This window comes from Terrapene carolina, unplaced genomic scaffold (assembly GCF_002925995.2).
Source record: "Terrapene carolina triunguis isolate 2854851 unplaced genomic scaffold, T_m_triunguis-2.0 Scaffold583, whole genome shotgun sequence".
NCBI lineage: Eukaryota > Metazoa > Chordata > Testudines > Emydidae > Terrapene > Terrapene triunguis.
In genome coordinates this window covers 243,527-260,363 of record NW_020664934.1, presented here as the reverse complement: position 1 = coordinate 260,363, position 16,837 = coordinate 243,527, and the positions used below count along the sequence as shown (strand labels likewise).

Sequence of the window (16,837 nt, the reverse complement as noted above, 5' to 3'; positions counted from 1 at the left end):
GGTGCTCGGGGGGGCGGGGTCTTGGGGGGGCGGGGGCTGGCGCGGTGTGGCGCTCGGAGGGGGGGCAGGGCTTCAGGCGGCGCAGCGCTTGGAGGGGGCTGGGCTTCGGGTGGCGTGGTGCTGGGGGGGCGGGGATTTCGGCGGCGCTCGCGGGGGGGGAGGTATGGCAGGGCGGCTCTCTTCTTTTTTGCCTGGGGCGGCAAAAAAGTTAGAGCCGGCCCTGCTTGCACCTCTAAAGTAGAGGTGCAAACTTGGCGAGTGCAAATTTCACCCACAATTGGAAGAACACCCTTTTGCAAGTTTGGCCCTTGGTATCAGGGACATGAACATGTGATGTCAGCCATAAAATTTGTTTGGCATATTTTTAATACCTGATTAAAAGATCTTAGCAGGATCTAGTGCACAGGAGCAAACTGGAGACATGAAAAAAATAGCAAAGTAAATAATTGATTAACTGGGATCATCAGACTGGCATGTCTGAGATTAGGGAGCCATTTTGACAGTGTGTAGGAATTGTATCTGGGTGCAGATAAACTTTAGAACATTTGCTACCTCACTGGCCTAGTACATCTGTTGGAGGTATTCATGGAAGTCATTGGGAAATCCACATCTTCCCATCACTCTGGAAGTCACTTCCTGATGGTGAAGCCCTGCACAGGACTATTTTTAAAATCCTGATCCCGTCCCGCCCCTTAATACACTCCCACCCACTCCCACATAGTTTCTTGCATTTTTATCCCACTTCCACCCGCAAAAACCTTAGATTCTGCAAAAGAGACAGATTTTTTTTATGCTACTAAAACAACAATTTTACCACTAAAAGAATAAAACAAAGTTTGCTTAAACCACGTAAAAATACTTTAACTCCCATTATAAGAGACATCAGATCTCTTTCTATCCCTTGCTTAAATTTAAGTATTAAAACCTTTATTTTAAAAAAGAAAAACTTGCTGTACATTGCTCAAATTCTATATAGGACAAGGTGACGAGAGAGTTAGTGTTTTCCTGCAAACCCCCACAGACTGGACTTTTTTCCCACCCAATCCTGACCGCAACAAAGTACATTTTACCCACTCCCACTTATGGCAGCAGTCCTGGGATCCATGGGATCCCATCCAGTCCCACTGCAGGGTTCTAGCCTGCATGCAAGAAACTGGGTGTAGCAGGGACATCACCTCTAGAGTACTCCCTTGTGGTAAAGGGTGGCCCTGCAGGCACCCCACATTCCCCTCCTGCGCCTCCCCATGACTTTCCATAGTCCAGAGTATTTAATATAAAAGGTTCCCCTTCTGGAGTCCGATTTATTGCGGCTGTACAGTTTCTAGCAGCCCTCTCCTTTCAGACCACTTCTAGTACTGCCTGAAGTGTGTGTGTTTGTGCATGGGGGGGGGAGGGAGCAGTAATCATAATCTGGGGGCAGCTGCTGTGGTAAAACAGTGCTTAAAATGCACCCTCAGTAACCCAGCTCAGTTTGTATTTGCTTTGCCAGGTCTGCACCATGCCCTTGAAGACCGGCCTCCAGGCCCAAAGCCTTCCCGCTTTGCTAAGGGACTCCAACACCCTCCTGCCATAGTTACTTCTGCGCTTCTCCTTGCCCCCCAGCAGCTCCACCATGGCAGGCAACAAAGTCTTGCAAGAAACAGAACGAAACAAAATCATCCTGATAACAGGGCTTCCTTCCAGACAACTCTACTGGGGCGCCCGCAGCCTGCCAGCTCACAGCACCCAGCCAGCAGCCTCCCCTGCTAGATCTCTCTGGGACTCTTGCAGGAGACTTTAGCTCATCCTCGGCTCCATCCAGACAATCCCTATCTACCCCCAAGGCCTGATTGGGTCACATGGCTGAACTCATCTCCCCATAAAGGGCCAGCCACCCTGGGACACTGGGCCTTTTCAGTGCTAATCGCAATGTTGATGTGGGCTGAGAGGATTCTAACATGACCTCCCTCCCCCGGGATTGTCCATGAGTTCCTTTCTCCCTGCAGGTGCTGGACGTTGGCGATCTGGTGGTGATGCCCGGGATCATAGACCCTCACGTCCACACATGTGAGCCAGGGCACACAGCCTGGGAGGGTTACTCTTCTGCAACCAAGGCTGCTGCTGCAGGAGGCGTCACAACCCTGGTGGCGATGCCGCTGTACGGTACCGAAGTCGGGGTGGGAGCAGCATTACTGCACACACCTATGGGTTATCTCCTTGTTGCCATGCATTGGAAGGGGCCCATACAATGATAGCATGACCTTTGTAAAGGGAAGGATGGAGCGGAGAGCGAAGTGGCTCCTCACTGTGCATTGCATTGGGTTTGATGGGCCTTGGAGACCCGCCTGTCCTGCATGTGGATAGTTAGGCCCACGCCATCTCCCACTGAAATCTATGGGCATCTTTCCATCACCTGCAATGGGAGGGTGGATCAGGGCCCCTGCAGAATGGGGCAGACCCTCCGTTGGTATAAAGGATGAACCTAAGCAAATTTACACCAGCTGAGGATCTGGCCCCAGGACTTCAGCCCACTCTTTGCAGGTGTTGAACATGTGCTGTTCAGGTCGCCCTTTCCCTCTGCAATGCTGCTGAGTTATTCTGACTGTGAAGGGTGTGGGGTGACAAAAGAATGGGAGTTCAATGGGTGCATGCTATTTGCTAAACTCCTGCCAGGTCAGGGAAAGCCAAGCCTTTGCTGGGGGAAAGTTCCTTTGTGGCACGTGCCGCTGGGTGAAGCTATTCTCCACCACCCCAAGCAGCTTGGAACGCAGGACAAATCCCCTACAAACTGCAGCTCAGAGATGCAAGGGAAATAAACTGCATCCAAATCTGCCTGTTCCCAGCAAGCACTGCCACTGGGCCCAGCTCCTGAGTGACAAATGTGGTCCAACAGTGCTCTCTGCTGGCCACAACTAGTACCCTCAGGACGAAAAGAAAAAGGATTTATAAGCAGAAGTTTATTCTGAGAGGAGGGGCAAAGATCCTCATTCTGATGTCCATCCGAAGGCTGAACTAGGGGAAGTAGGGATCCAGGCATGGAGGGTCCTGATAGCAGAAGGAGACCATCTACAGGGGATGAGAACATAAAGGGGCTTGCTGCTGGCAGGGGACTAGGAAGTATAATCCATTTGTAGGGGCTGAGGGCTTTGGAGGAAGTGTCTGGTGGGGATGAGTGTTCTAAGGGAGCACCAAACTGTTGGTAGCTCTGGTCCCCATTTTGTCTTAATCATCCTCTGTCTACTCCCATCCCACTATATTATTACCCACTTTTGCTCCCAGTGCCACACCGGAAAATGAGATCTGCCTATGATCCTCTATGGGAGCTAGCTGCACCCTTGTCTACCCTGCACTCTCCTCATCCCGCATTCCTTGTGCACTCTTTCTCTACATCTCTGTAGCATTCTCCCTTCCAGTCAAGAAAGGGGTCTGGGCCTCACTAAGGTGCTCTCTCTCTCTATGCCCTCCAGGAGCTGTCTTCCCCCAACCACAACTCTGGAAAACTTTGATGACAAGCTGCAGTCTGCCGAAGGGCAGTGCTATGTGGATGTAGCCTTCTGGGGTGGAGTCATCCCTGGAAACCAGGTCAGTGGCTGTTATTCAGCAAATGAAACAGCATGAAATACCAGCTGGAATGGGGCAAGGGCAGATACCCAGGACTCATCTCCTCTCTGGGGAGTTTCAGTGCAGGGAGCCAACGGGCTTAGTGCTTCTGGAAACCTGGCTGCAAGTCACTAAAAAAATGCTGCACAGTCAGTGCAGACTGCGAAATAAAGCAGAGGAAACTGATCAGTCCAACAAAGTTGTGGTGAATAGGTCAGTCAATAATGCTGAACATGCCTCCCACTCAGCTGATCTGCCTAACCACACTGGGGTCTCTTGGGGAAGGGACACAGAACAATGTCCCAGGGATGCTGCTAACAAATCTGCAGCCACTGGCAAGGCTCCCATTGACTTCAATGGGGCCAGGGTTTGGCCCTGGCTCCTGTGAGGCTGATGAGAGAATCCCAGTCCCTGCTGTTGTTAGAAGGGGCGTCTGGGCTGGGTCAGCTTGCAGGTATTGGGAGGTTTGTGTTGGTCCAATCTATTAGCAATGGGGCAGTAAATATCATAATAATCATAGAATCCCATCGTCCTAGCACGGGGTCAGAGATTAGTGGGCATTGGCTGAGCAAAGTTGTTGCGTAACCGCTAGCACAAATACAGCTTTGATCTGTTGAAATGAAGGATTTGCCTACTAAGGGGCATCTTGACCTTCAATGTCTATTGGAATTTGACCTTCTCTGGAGAAGAATGTTGAAGAAATTGATGGCCCTATCCATTGTGGAGCAGAGCTGTCCCATATGCATGCTGAGTTATTGGCTAGGACGATGCCTCGTGGGGCATATGGACAGTAGTTTAGGTGCTCGTACTTCGGCAGATTTTGCTTAAATGTGGCTCTCATAGTTGGAGCCATCCGGAAGGGCTGGCTGAACCAGGTGCTTGATAACCTGCAAACGTAGAACATAACATCTATCTCAGTCACTGCCCTACTTTCATCATCTCAGATGGCCAGGCTATCATTCTGCAGCAAATGCTAGGGTTGGAATGCACACCCTGCAAAGGCTGCATTAAGCAGAACCGGTGCATAGTGGGATGTCCAGGCCTGAGTGCATCACTTCTGTTGCCTGCTTTAGGATGAGCTCCTGTCCATGCTGCAGGCTGGAGTCCCAGGCTTTAAGTGCTCCCTGATTGCAAGTGGAGTGGAGGAATTCCCCCACGTCAGCCTCCAAGATCTGCACATGGCAATGAATGAGCTGCAAGGTACAGACTGTGTCCTCTTGGTAAGTGTCACTGCTTATGCTCAGCTACCCTGGTCCCATGAAGTTCAGGTCCCTGCTTTCTCTCTTCAGATTCAAAACCCAGTGCTACTGTAACCCACACACCTCCTGGGTGTGGTGTTCTGTCCCATCGAGTGGCACTGAGACCACTTAGAGAGAGATTAATGAGTTTGCTCTACAGCCTTAGCTAACAGCCATATGCCTTTTAGCTCATGCAGTAGAGGCGCATGCATTTAGCTCCAGAGGTCCCAGGTTTGATCTCGCCCGCCAACGACTGGGGTATGTCGGTGTTACACTACCAAATCAGAACAGCAGCATCTCCCACGCACTTGACGTAAGTGTAACTAACTGCACCAAGGGCAGGGCAGGGGAGGGCCCACATGGTTCAGTGGGCAGCGTTCCTGCCCTGGAGACTGAAAGCAGATACTGGTTTCCAGCTTCCTCCTTCAAATATTACCTTCAAAGACAACCATCCCCATGACAAGCCTCTCCCCCTGGAGTGTGATCCCAGAGCACATGGAGACCCGGGGGACAAGCATCCCAGAAAAGCCATTGATAGATTAGACAGAGCCAACCTTTCCTGGCACTCCAGAAAGGGAGGAAGTTGCCATTATTTGTGTGTTATCTCAACCCCCCAGGACAGGCGGTTTCCGAGGGTTTTCAATCCCCAGGAGACAGCAGGGCTCTTCTAATGTATGGCTCAGAGTGTGACCCACCAGGCCCTTCTGTTTCCTTCCACAAATGGGAAAGGAGGGTAATGGGAGGAGTAGCCTTGGAAAGGGCTTACCTCCCCAACCTGTTAGCATTAACTCTTCCCTCCATTTGGATTCGCTTTCCAGTTCCACGCAGAGCAAGAGCTGGGCCAGTGGAAGCCAGCACTAGAGGGTACGTGGTGACGACTCTGGGATGGAAACATACGGCAAGCACATCTCTCTATGTACACAGCCTGCAGGAGGCATATGGGCCTGACTCTCACTTCCATTCAGGCCCCTTTATGCTGCCAGGGCAGGGCACACACAGACACCCCACGACACCGATGAATGTTGCAAGCAAGAGCCTACTGACAGAGGAGTCACGGAATAAAATTCCCCTAGCTGTAACCCTTTCTGGGCAGTTAGCCACTCCCTACACATCCGGGGCCAGGTCCTCCGCTGGTGTAAATAGCCCACGGAGTCCAGGAGCACATCACTATGTCCCTTAGGCACAAACCTCCTGCACCTCGAGATGCAAACCTGACTCTATATCCTTCTCCGGTGTCTGTGCAGACCCCACAGAGTACAGGGCACTCCTGGACTCCCGCCCCGATGCAATGGAAGTGGAGGCCGTCCAGACCATCGCTAATCTCTGCCTCCAATACAAGTAAGGAACCATTCTCCTTGGGGTTGGGAAGCAGGGAGGAGACACATGAGTGCTTTAATGGCAGTGACCTTTGACCTCCAGAAAGTTGCTGTCTGCACGCCCCCCCCCCCATCTGGCTCTCTGCTTTCATTGCACAAAAGGGTGTGTGGCCCCTCTCCATGCCAAGAGAGCTGTGGCAATGTAAACTGAGGGCAACCCGTCACTGGGCAGAAAGGCACACACACACACAGGCTTCCCCTCCAGCAAGGAAGCCAGTGACCCCCTTCCCTCGCCCATCTCATAGGTGCGGTGAGTTGGCGTAAGCGCGTGTCCTTTCCTCTCGGGCACCCCCTCCTGCCCAGATGCAGCCTTGCCTGGGATATTGTCTCTCATACCCCTCTGGTGGCCACTTCCTGTGCTGTGGGGGCCACGCCCAGCTGCTCTCTTCCCCAGACTGCCTTGCTGGGTCTCCTGTGGCTTGGCTCTCTGGCCAAGTCACACGCTGGTTCAGTCCCCTTCAAGGTACCAAAAGGCCCAACTAATAGTCCTCCTCCCCTTCTCAGGTGCCACTAAAGGCCTCTGCTTCTTGGCCTCTTCTCCTGGCCCTGCAGAGCTTCTCCCACAGGGTTCTCCTGCCTCCCTTCCCCAGGGATCTCTTTTAACTCAAACGCCTCCTGGGCGTCTCCTCTATTCCCTCAGCCTCACACACCCTAGCTTGGGGCTCCCCTCTCTGCTCCTTGTGCGGCTCGCATGCTGGCTTCTGCAGGCTCTTCCCAGAGGGGACCCTCCTCCTTAACTCTGGTGCTTCACCACCACAGCTGGGGTCAGTCTCTCTTTAAGCCCCAGGAGACCGAGCTGGAGTCACTAATTATCGCTTGTGTTGCCAGCTCATCAGTGAGACTGAGGACAGTGGCTAAGTCATGGGCAAGGCCCTCCCCCAACCCACAGGTGGTGACACTTCAGCTCTGCTCTCAACCATCATGAGATGAGGAGTGAAGTCACTGGCCTGAGGAGAGCTGCCCAGCCAGCAGGATAACTGTCTCACGCTCTCTCCTAATAGGGTGCCCTGCCACATCCTCCATCTCTCCTCTGCTCAAGCCCTGCCCATCATCAGAGAAGCTCGCCAGAAAGGGGCACCACTCACTGTAGAGACTGCCCACCACTACCTCACCCTGACGTCTGAACGCATTCCACCTGGGGGCACCTACTACAAGTGCTGTCCTCCTATCAGGGCCAAAACCAATCAGGTAATGAGACCTAGAGGGGCTCCAGAGGGGAATCTCAGCCCAAGACATCAGATGCCATGAGCATAACCAGGGCTGGGGGAAGGGGGCACCAGCAAAGGAGGGAAACGAGGCCACCATCTAAGAAGATACATTTCAGGAGCAGCAAAAGTCAGACTGGGCCAGCTCTTCAGTCTCTGTGGATCCCATCCTCTTGCCCCTCACTCCCATTCTGCAAAATCCAGGCAACTCTGTCACTCATGTCTCCTCTGCTTCAGTCACCTGGTGGTGAATCCCTGAGTGTGGCCTTGATCAAGCATGGTCCACTCTTGGGATGGGCTGTTGTGGGACACAGCGAGGTTCGGGAAGGAGGTGGCTACAGTGGCCAAGGCTCTAGGTGACCAAGGCCCAGACATGGGGTTTAGCCACAGGAACAGAAAGGAATGGATGGGGTTTGGACATGTTATGGAGGGAGAGTGGCAGGGGTTAGAGATGGTCTGAATAGAGATGATTGCTCTCGGGCTGAACAGAGGGTGCCTGGTTAAGGACAGGAAGGTAGGGCTGAGGGTCACCAGCACAAAACTCTCCTAGCTAAACCATGTGATTGGTGCTGAAGTTACGTGGGGTGGAGCGGGCCAAGGACATTGACAGAGGGAGGAGGGGAGGTACTGCCAAAGGAAGTACCAAAGGAGTCTCAGATAAGCAGTAGGAGAAGCAGGAAAGTGCAGGCTCTGCAGCCTCAAGAATGGAGTGCTTCCAGGAAGATGAAGTGCTCCATGGTGCCAAAGGCAGTGTTCCCTAATGGCTAGAGCACTGGCTTGGGATTCAGAAGACCTGGGTTCTACTCCTAGTCAGCCTCTAGGTGACTGGGGGCATGTTGCGTCCCCTCCCTGTGCTTTGGTTTCCCTCTCTGTGCGATGGATGTAATGATGTCCCCTCCTTCGTCAAGCACTTGGAGACTAACTGGTGACAAGTGTTGGCTAAGAGGCAGGTGTTACGATTATTGTCAGTTAAAAGGACACAAATGAAGAGGCCATGAGCTCTGCGCTGGTGTCAGCTCTCCTGAGTTTCAAGAGATCTGGTGTGTTTTGTAAAGCCCAGCTCGGGAAGTCACAATCTCACAGGAGAACAGGGGCTGTGGGTTCTGTTAGTTCAGTTTCTAGCCCCCGAGATTGTAGAGAAGAGTTTGAAAATGTGAAGCGAGTGCACCCGACGGGCTCAGAGACCAGGGGCAAGTCAGCAGGTCTCTGAATGGATTGGGGCTTGGCCACACTGGATTTGGCTACAGAAAGGTAGCTGATGACCTTGGCAAGGGCGGCTGCTGTGGAGTCAAGAGAGCAGAAGCCAGGCTGCCGAGGCCCCAGGAGAAAGGCAGGGCTGGGCAGTTACCTGTCTGGCTACAGCAAGGTCCAGGTACTGTATAAACCAGCCTGGGTTGTGGGTGTCCAGGAAAGGGGCTATTAAAGCTGTGATAACAAAGGCCTCTCTTCAGTCAGTGAGGGATCTTTCCTAGCTTCCGTCTCCACACTGCTCAGTTCACAGCAGCCCCCTGGAAGATGATGGAGCCCATCTCAGCAAGCAGGATGTCCCATTTGATGTTGTCAGGTGGAACCACTTCACTGTCTTCAGATGAAGCTTGTCAGGCCAGGAACATTCCAGCCCTCCAGGACCGGGCATGAAGGGCAAGGGGGTGTGAAGAGTGCATGTGGCTCGCTGCTCCTTCCTGTGGTTCTGGCAGGGCCTGGTGTGCCATCAGCTAGGGGGAAGCTGGGCTTGGACAGTTGCAATTAATTGCTCTGGGATGAGATGTACTTATAAAGCTATGGGGCTGTGTGCTATTCAGCCACTAGCTGTCTTGTACACTGGACACAGGTCCAGGCAGGGAAACAAAGCTGGAATAGGAGCTGTGTAGAAACCTCCTTGTTTGTTTTTATATCTAGTAGTTTAATTTAATCAGTGTCTTCTATATAAAATGGACTGAGAGTCCATATATCATGACAGGATGACCCAGGCTAATTTAAGACTTTCTGCATATAATAATGGTCCTGTCAGACTAGCTGGCAGAGCAAATACCCTCTTCTGTACAGGAAAGAGTCCTCCACCCATCCCAGCCTGTTGTGAGGTTAACCTCTCCCTTTCTCTTGCCTCCAGGAGCAGCTGTGGAGCGCTCTGCAAGAGGGGCTGATCGATATGGTGGTGTCAGCCCATAACCCCGGCTCACCAGACCTCAAAATCTTGGATGATGGAGACTTTTTCAAGGCCCAGGGAGGCATTGCCTCACTGCAGTTTGGTAAGAGGGGTGGGTCAGAACAGCCTGGCTGTATTGAGTCTGCCAGATATGGTGTACAGCAGGGCTTAAATTCAGCCAGAGCCCTCCAGAGCAGAGCTCCGGTAAATGTTTTCAAAACCTTAGGCGCCCTGGTGCCTCCCCACATGGGACAGAAGCTGTGAGCCCCAGTGCCTACTCCCCCCCCTAAAGCCCCAAGTCACCCTGCCTTGCAGTTGAAGCCCCGAGCCCTCAAGGCGGGAGGGGGGCGGAGGTTCTGGGAAATAGTCTCTGAGAACTTAAGCCCTGGTGTACACTCATGGCAACTCAGTGCTCGGTCATCTTCCGAGGGGATGGGGGCTGCTTCAGACTCCAGTTCTGACCCCCCTCCCCCCCGGTGGTTTCATTAACTGTATTCTGCCTTATCTACTGCCCAACCCCTCCAAGCCTCAAGATGACTAGCCCAGTCCTTCTGCATTATTCTATTCATGTTCTCCTACCATGTTTGTCACCCTGGTATCTGAGCACTTTCCAGTAGTGCATTAAGCGATAGGCCTAGCATCTGCCACATGTGGTCCATTCATTCGTCCAAGTCCCAGGGGAAATAGTGCATGTGGCTGTTTTGTTGTTTAATGTTCAGTTCTGGGTACTGCATTGTCTGTTTTTATCAGCAAAGGCCAGGTGGAAGGAGTGCATCTTGCACTTGAAGGGGACAGCGATGAGGGTTGTGGGCATGCGTTCCACATAGCCTCTGTTGGCTAAGGCATGTGGAGGAAGGCTGCAGCGGCTGTCCAAGCTCTGGCTAGCTCTAGCCACTGTTATCAGCCCCTGTAGTGTAATGAGAAATAAATGCACTCACACTTACAATAAACAGAGACCCTTGTTCCCACTACTGATGGAGGACCATGGAGGGTAGAGACCTCTCCAGCTTCAGTTGCTCAATCTCAGGAGCCATGTGTGACCTTCCATGAGCAGGAGATAGACCTGACCCATCAGTAACAGCCTTGATCCCCCTACACATGTCCTGATTGCTGTTGGAACCACACGCAGGGCTTCCTCTGTTCTGGACCTCAGCAAAATCCAAGGGATTCTCCCTTCATGACATGGTGCAACTGATGTGCAAAAATCCTGCCAGCCTGAGCCGACTGGATGACCACAAGGGGGCGCTGTGCACAGGGATGGATGCTGACTTGGTGATCTGGGATCCAGACAAGGAGTTTGAGGTAATGATGGGAAAGGCGTGTGGCACAGAGTTGGAAATGCCCAACATTGGGTGTGTGCAGTATAATTAAATTAAGTTTTTGGAGATATCCCATCTCCTAGAACTGGAAGGAACCTTGAAAGATCATCGAGTCCAGCCCCCTGCCTTCACTAGCAGGACCAGTTTTTGATTTTGCCCCAGATCCCTAAGTGGCCCCCTCAAGGATTGAACTCACAACCCTGGGTTTAGCAGGCCAATGCTCAAACCACTGAGCTATCCCTTCCCCCTATAATTAATAGGGAAATAGGATGAGTCTTTGGCTTGAGATGATCCAAGATGTAGGCTGAGATATACAATAGTATATACGTAATGAATGGAAGGGCAGTCTTGATAGACTGAGATCGGACACTTGTAGAATAAAATTTCGCCTAACTTTTGGTTGCCACTTTCGTTCATCTCCTGTGACCTGTTACCCTGAAAAGGAACACGAGCCTCTGTTTATTTCCCTACTTGAGGAGGTCCAGGATGATGCTGGTTAAAAGAGTCCCATTCCTAGGTGGTGACAGGGGGCAGGCCATGTTTGAAGACATTCTCAATTCAGCAGCCATAAAATTCATTGTTGTTTTTTTTTTTAGGTGAAGAAAAACATGATTCAACATAAAAACCAGGTACAAGAACAGTTCATACTCTCTATATTCACACAGTACATCCTCTTTCTCCCAACCCCCTCGGGAAAGTAGTAAGACTTTAAACTAAACCCCTTTTATTGTTGGTAACTTGCACCCTCACCTACTGTAGAACACACTCCTTTGGCTTCTAGTTGTAAGGAAATCTTACAGAAGTACAAATGATGTCTCAGACCCTGTAGGGATTCTAATTGCCATCTCTGTTTAGTCATGGAGTTCCTTACACTGCCCAACAATGCACCTGAAAGGACACTGTCTTGTAGTGAGAGGATATTCAACCTCCATGTTGACTGTATCATTGGTTTCCTCTTGCAGAGGAAGACCCATAGCAATGGCCTTCAGGAATGAGCATGGGGCTTGAGTGTTATGTCAGTATCTGGCAACCTGTGACTCGTAAATGGAAACTTGTGGTAAAACATTCCAGTGAAGAGCTTGCATTGCAATGGCTGGTGTGTTTTCTCTCCTAGCTGACCCCATACCTTGGCTTCCAGCTTCGTGGAGAGGTTCTTGCCACTCTCGTGCATGGCAGGTTGGTTTATCTGAAAGGAAAGTTCTCACCCAAGCCGGAAGGAGTCCTGCTTGTAACTCAGAGAAAGATGTCCACAAGAGTCTCCTCCTCGCCCTACTACTGATTAAGAATGGAGGAGAGAACGTGACCATGAGACCAACCAAATTATTGAGAGCCCCATGTGGACCAGGAAAGAGAAGAGAAGAATGTGGGGTGGGGGGAGGGGAAACAGTCATGGAAGCAGAGGGCATGGCCCATTCCCTAGTTCACTTCCATAAACTCACGCTTGCAGGAAAAAGGGTTTGTGGGTGGCTGTAGAGACACTGCCTGATCTTTCGCTCAGCTGCTGGAGGACGTCTCCAAGAGGAGGAGAGAAGTGAGACCAAAGGCGGTGAATGGAGAGCAAAAAATTCCTCTCCTCTCGTTGCCTAGCGCTGAGCCCCACACATCAAATTTACAACCCTAATGGGCAATCATTTTGAGGGGAGTTTCAAAGGAGCCTAAGGGGCTTAGGCACCCAGCTCCCCTTCCCTTTCAATTGGATTTGGGTGCCTAATTCCCACAGGCTCCTGTGCAAATCCCAGTCTTGATGTTGCAATGACCTATGATGGCAATGGACTGGACTATGCTGTGTATGTTAGAGTGACATTCTTTCCCCTTTTGTGCAATGGAGAGCTTTGCAGGACCGCTGGAGTCCACCCCAAAGGCAGAACTGTAAGCCAGCAAACCAGAACCTGAGGCAATGCTTCTGGCCGAGCTATGGAACATTGGAATTGTATACGAAAGCTTTTATTAAAGCAGCATGCCAACCTGTGGGTTGTGAAGAGGAATATTCAGTAGGTGTTGGAATGCTTAGCTTTGGGCCAGAGCCAACAGCTGTGCCAATAGAATGTAATTAGTCCCTTTAGTCGTATACAGCGAAATCTAACTCTGCTGGGTGTTGCTAGAGGGCGATGGCAGAAGGAGATCCAATGGCTGGAAGCTGAACTCAGCAAAGTTCATAGAGGAAATAAAGAGAAAAATGCTTATACAGGAGTTTAGTTGACCCAGAAACAGATTCCCAAGGGCTGGGGAGTAACCCAAGTCCAGTCAAGCTCTAAAAGACACCATTCTAAACAAGACAGCCCTTAGTTCCTCCTCACGCTCTGGGACTTGATGCAGGAACCCCTGGGGGGAAGTTCTATAGCCCTCAGGCTATGCAGGAGGTCAGGCTAGATAATCACTGGCCTCCCTTCTGGCCTCAGCAGCTCTGAACAGTCTACCGGTTTGTTTGACTAATATGAAGCGTGATTAGCCTTGACTTGCTTTAGGCTCTGCCGTACCAGTGCCTGGGATGCAGGGGGCTGGCCTGCGGGCCTTCTCCATCAGAGGTGCAGCTGTTGGTCGAGGTTGTGGGGGTGGGGCTGGCTCTCCAGGGAGAGCTGGCACATTGCACATGGGAGAGTCGATCTGTGAATTGCTCCCTCTCTTTGTACGGGCCAACCACACTCTTTCCCTTCATGTTCAGGATGGGGAAAGCATGAACAGAGATCTTTGAAATAGCACTGCCAATTGTATGATCTTATTCATCCCTATTTTCCTATGTCAGGCCTGACCCCAAACCCCCTGCAGACAGTGAAGAGCCTCCTACTGACCTTAGAGGACATTGGAACAGGGCCGTGCTGCTGCTCTCAGGAAATAGAGCTGGCTGGAATTTTTTTTTTTTTTTCATGTGGACATTTTCACCTTTTCATCACAACACTTCCCCCCCCACCCCCACCCCTGGGGGTTCAGAGTTCAGGTTTTTCATGGGAAGCAGACTTTTTCCATGCACATTTTTGTTTAGTCAAAAACCCAATTTTCCACCAAACACACAGTTCCCCTGGAAAAATTCCCACCATACCTCCTGAGTACATAAAGCCCCTTGCACAACTGTCCCATCAGAGTGTGACCATTGCATGGTCTGTGCTGCTGGATGTCATCAGCAACTTACACAAGATCTTCCCAAACACAGCCTAGCCCAATGCAGTCTGCTCAGCCTTCACTCTCCTTTTAAAAAGCATCAGGAGCAGAGTAAACTGACTCTGGTGCTGTCATAAGAGGGAAGCAAACACTGGTAAAACATCAGCCAGTCTCTCAGCAAGTTATCTTAACCTTATGACTGGGGGGTAGAGGGGGGCGGTGTGTGCGTCTGCATGAGAGAGAGATCTATGCTTGTTACTTGTGTGTATGAATCATTTGAGTTAGGCAATAATTTCTCTTGCCTAGATCACTCCCTCTTGCAGAAAAGCCATGCAGAGGAGGGGAACAGCAGGGGGACTCCATGAAACTTCCCTGGCAGAGTCCGCCCCTGCCCCGCTCACTCTTCAAGGGTTTTCTGGCTGGCCTGGGGAGGGGTGTCAGCCCTGAAAACCTATTAGCTCCCAAAGCTCAGCTGGCTGGTCTCCCTGGAATCCCTCTAAGGACATCCAGGGGCTTTGAATCAGCAACTCGATAGTGGTGCCCTAGCTGAGAGGGGGCCCGGTTGCTCAGTGAATTTAACCTGAGGCTGCAATAAATTAAGTGTTGCCCAGGGAATCATGTTAAAAACAGACACTTGAGCATACAAAGGCACAGAGAGCAAACCCAACAACATGGGCTCCCCACATGCACAGCCCGCCGCCATAGGGGCACCTAGGGGAACTCCCCCAGAAGAATTCAGAGACAAGAGGACATGCAGATCTCTAGGAACAGCCCCAAACCCCCACATGTGCTCTGTGAAGGAGAGGAATGGACACAGTAAGACACGCCAACCTTGCCTGCTCATTCCTGCGCACACCCGAAGGCAGAAAAGAACACCAGGCAGGCATCACTGCTGCTCACACTGCCCACACCAGATGGGATAGGCTGGAGCAAGAGGGTTGATCGCTGGCAAAACCTCATGCATCCTGTGTTGGTTTTATAAATGAAACACCTTGTCCTGCTTTGGATTCACTGGGTATAGGGAGCAGTGCAAGGCTCCACATCCAGTGAGGCAGAGATTGGTTCTAAGGAAGGTTCTTGGGCTCCCAAGAAGCAGCAGACCGTAGGACTCTTGCAGACGTAGGACAGCGTTAAACCTTCTGCTCACAAACAGGGAAGAATTGGTAGAAGTAGAAGTGGGTGGCAACCTCCACAGCAGTGACCATGAGATGGTCGAGTTCAGGATCCTGACAAAAGGAAGAAAGGAGAGTAGCAAAATACGGACCCTGGACTTCAGACAAGCAGTCTTTGACTCCCTCAGGGAACTGAAGGGCAGGATCCCCTGGGAGGCTAATATGAGGGGGAAAGGAGTCCAGGAGAGCTGGCTGTATTTTAAAGAAGCCTTATTGAGGATGCAGGAACAAGCCATCCCGATGTGCAGAAAGAATAGCAAATATGGCAGGTGACCAGTTTGGCTTAGCAGAGAAATTTTCGATGAGCTTAAACACAAAAAGGAAGCTTACAAGAAGTGGAAACTTCATCAGATGACTAGGGAGGAGTATAAAAATATTGCTTGAGCATGCAGGGGTATAAGCAGTAAGGACAAAGCACAACTGGAATTGCAGCTAGCAAGGGATGTGAAGGGCAACAAGAAGGGTTTCTACAGGTATGTTAGCAACAAGGTCAGGGAAAGTGTGGGACCCTTACTGAATGGGGGAAGCAACCTACTGACAGATGACGTGGAAAAAGCTGAAGTACTCAATGCTTTTTTTGTCTCGGTCTTCACAGACAAGGTCAGCCCCCAGACTGCTGCACTGGGTAACATGGTATGGGGAGGAGGTGAACAGCCCTCAGTGGTGAAAGAACAGGTTAAGGACTATTTAGAAAAGCTGGACGTGCACAAGTCCCTGCGTCCGGATCTAATGCACCTGAGGGAGTTGCCTGATGTGATTGCAGAGCCATTGGCCATTATCTTTGAAAATTCATGGCGATCGCGGTAGGTGATGATTGTAAAAAGGCAAATATAGTGCCCATCTTTAAAAAAGTGAAGGAGGAGAACCCGGGGAACTACAGACCGGTCGGCCTCATCTCAGTCACTGGAAAGGAGCAGGTCCCCAAGGAATCCATTTTGAAGCACTTGTAGGAGAGGAAGGTAATCAGGAACAGTCAACATGGATTCACCAAGGGCAAGTCATACCTGACCAACCCGATTGCCTTCTATGATGAGATAACTGGCTCTGTGGATATGGGGAAAGCAGTGGATGTGATATATCTTGACTTTAACAAAGCTTTTGATACAGTCTCCCACAGTATTCTTGCCAGCAAGGTAATAAAAGTATGGATTGGATGAATGGACTATAAAGTGGATAGAAAGCTGGCTAGATCATCGGGCTCAATGGGTAGTGATCAACGGCTTGATGTCTAGTTGGCAGCTGATATCCAGCAGAGTGCCCCAGAGGTTCCAAAGAGGATGGAGCTAGGTTGTTCTCAGTGGCGGCAGATGACAGAACAAGGAGCAATGGTGTCAAGTTGCAGTGGGAGAGGTCTAGGTTGGATATTAGGAAAAACTACTTCATTAGGTGGGTGGTGAAGCACTGGAATGGGTTACCTAAGGAAGTGGTGGAATCTCCATCTTTAGAAGTTTTTAAGGCCCGTCTTGACAAAGCCCTGGCTGGGATGATTTAGTTGGGATTGATCCTGCTTTGAGCAGAGGGTTGGACTAGATGACCTCCTGAGGTCTCTTCCAATCCTAAACTTCTATGGTTCTATGACTTTGGAGACATTGGACTAGTAGGTTCTCTAGAGGACTCTGTGAAACTGAAGAAGGCTTCCCTTCTTACCCATTTTCTCCTTGTGGTGCAATGGCCCCACATGGGCCTGAAATTGTAACCCCGGGGGC

At 51.0% G+C, this 16,837-nt stretch overlaps 1 protein-coding gene across 1 annotated transcript in view; it reads left to right on the top strand.

Annotated features, from left to right (window-relative positions):
• The window catches only part of LOC112116708 (allantoinase, mitochondrial-like), a 16,998-nt gene extending 4,150 nt beyond the window's left edge, over positions 1 to 12,848 (top strand). Inside the window, exons 3-12 of the mRNA XM_026659133.1 lie at positions 1,986 to 2,137; positions 3,447 to 3,561; positions 4,653 to 4,799; positions 5,636 to 5,681; positions 6,062 to 6,155; positions 7,195 to 7,381; positions 9,509 to 9,647; positions 10,674 to 10,846; positions 11,460 to 11,492; positions 11,978 to 12,848. Of these exons, the coding sequence (XP_026514918.1) occupies positions 1,986 to 2,137; positions 3,447 to 3,561; positions 4,653 to 4,799; positions 5,636 to 5,681; positions 6,062 to 6,155; positions 7,195 to 7,381; positions 9,509 to 9,647; positions 10,674 to 10,846; positions 11,460 to 11,492; positions 11,978 to 12,142 (1,251 nt within the window). The 3' untranslated portion in view covers positions 12,143 to 12,848. The remainder of the gene's footprint in view (positions 1 to 1,985; positions 2,138 to 3,446; positions 3,562 to 4,652; positions 4,800 to 5,635; positions 5,682 to 6,061; positions 6,156 to 7,194; positions 7,382 to 9,508; positions 9,648 to 10,673; positions 10,847 to 11,459; positions 11,493 to 11,977) is intronic.
• The last annotated feature ends 3,989 nt before the right edge of the window (positions 12,849 to 16,837 follow it).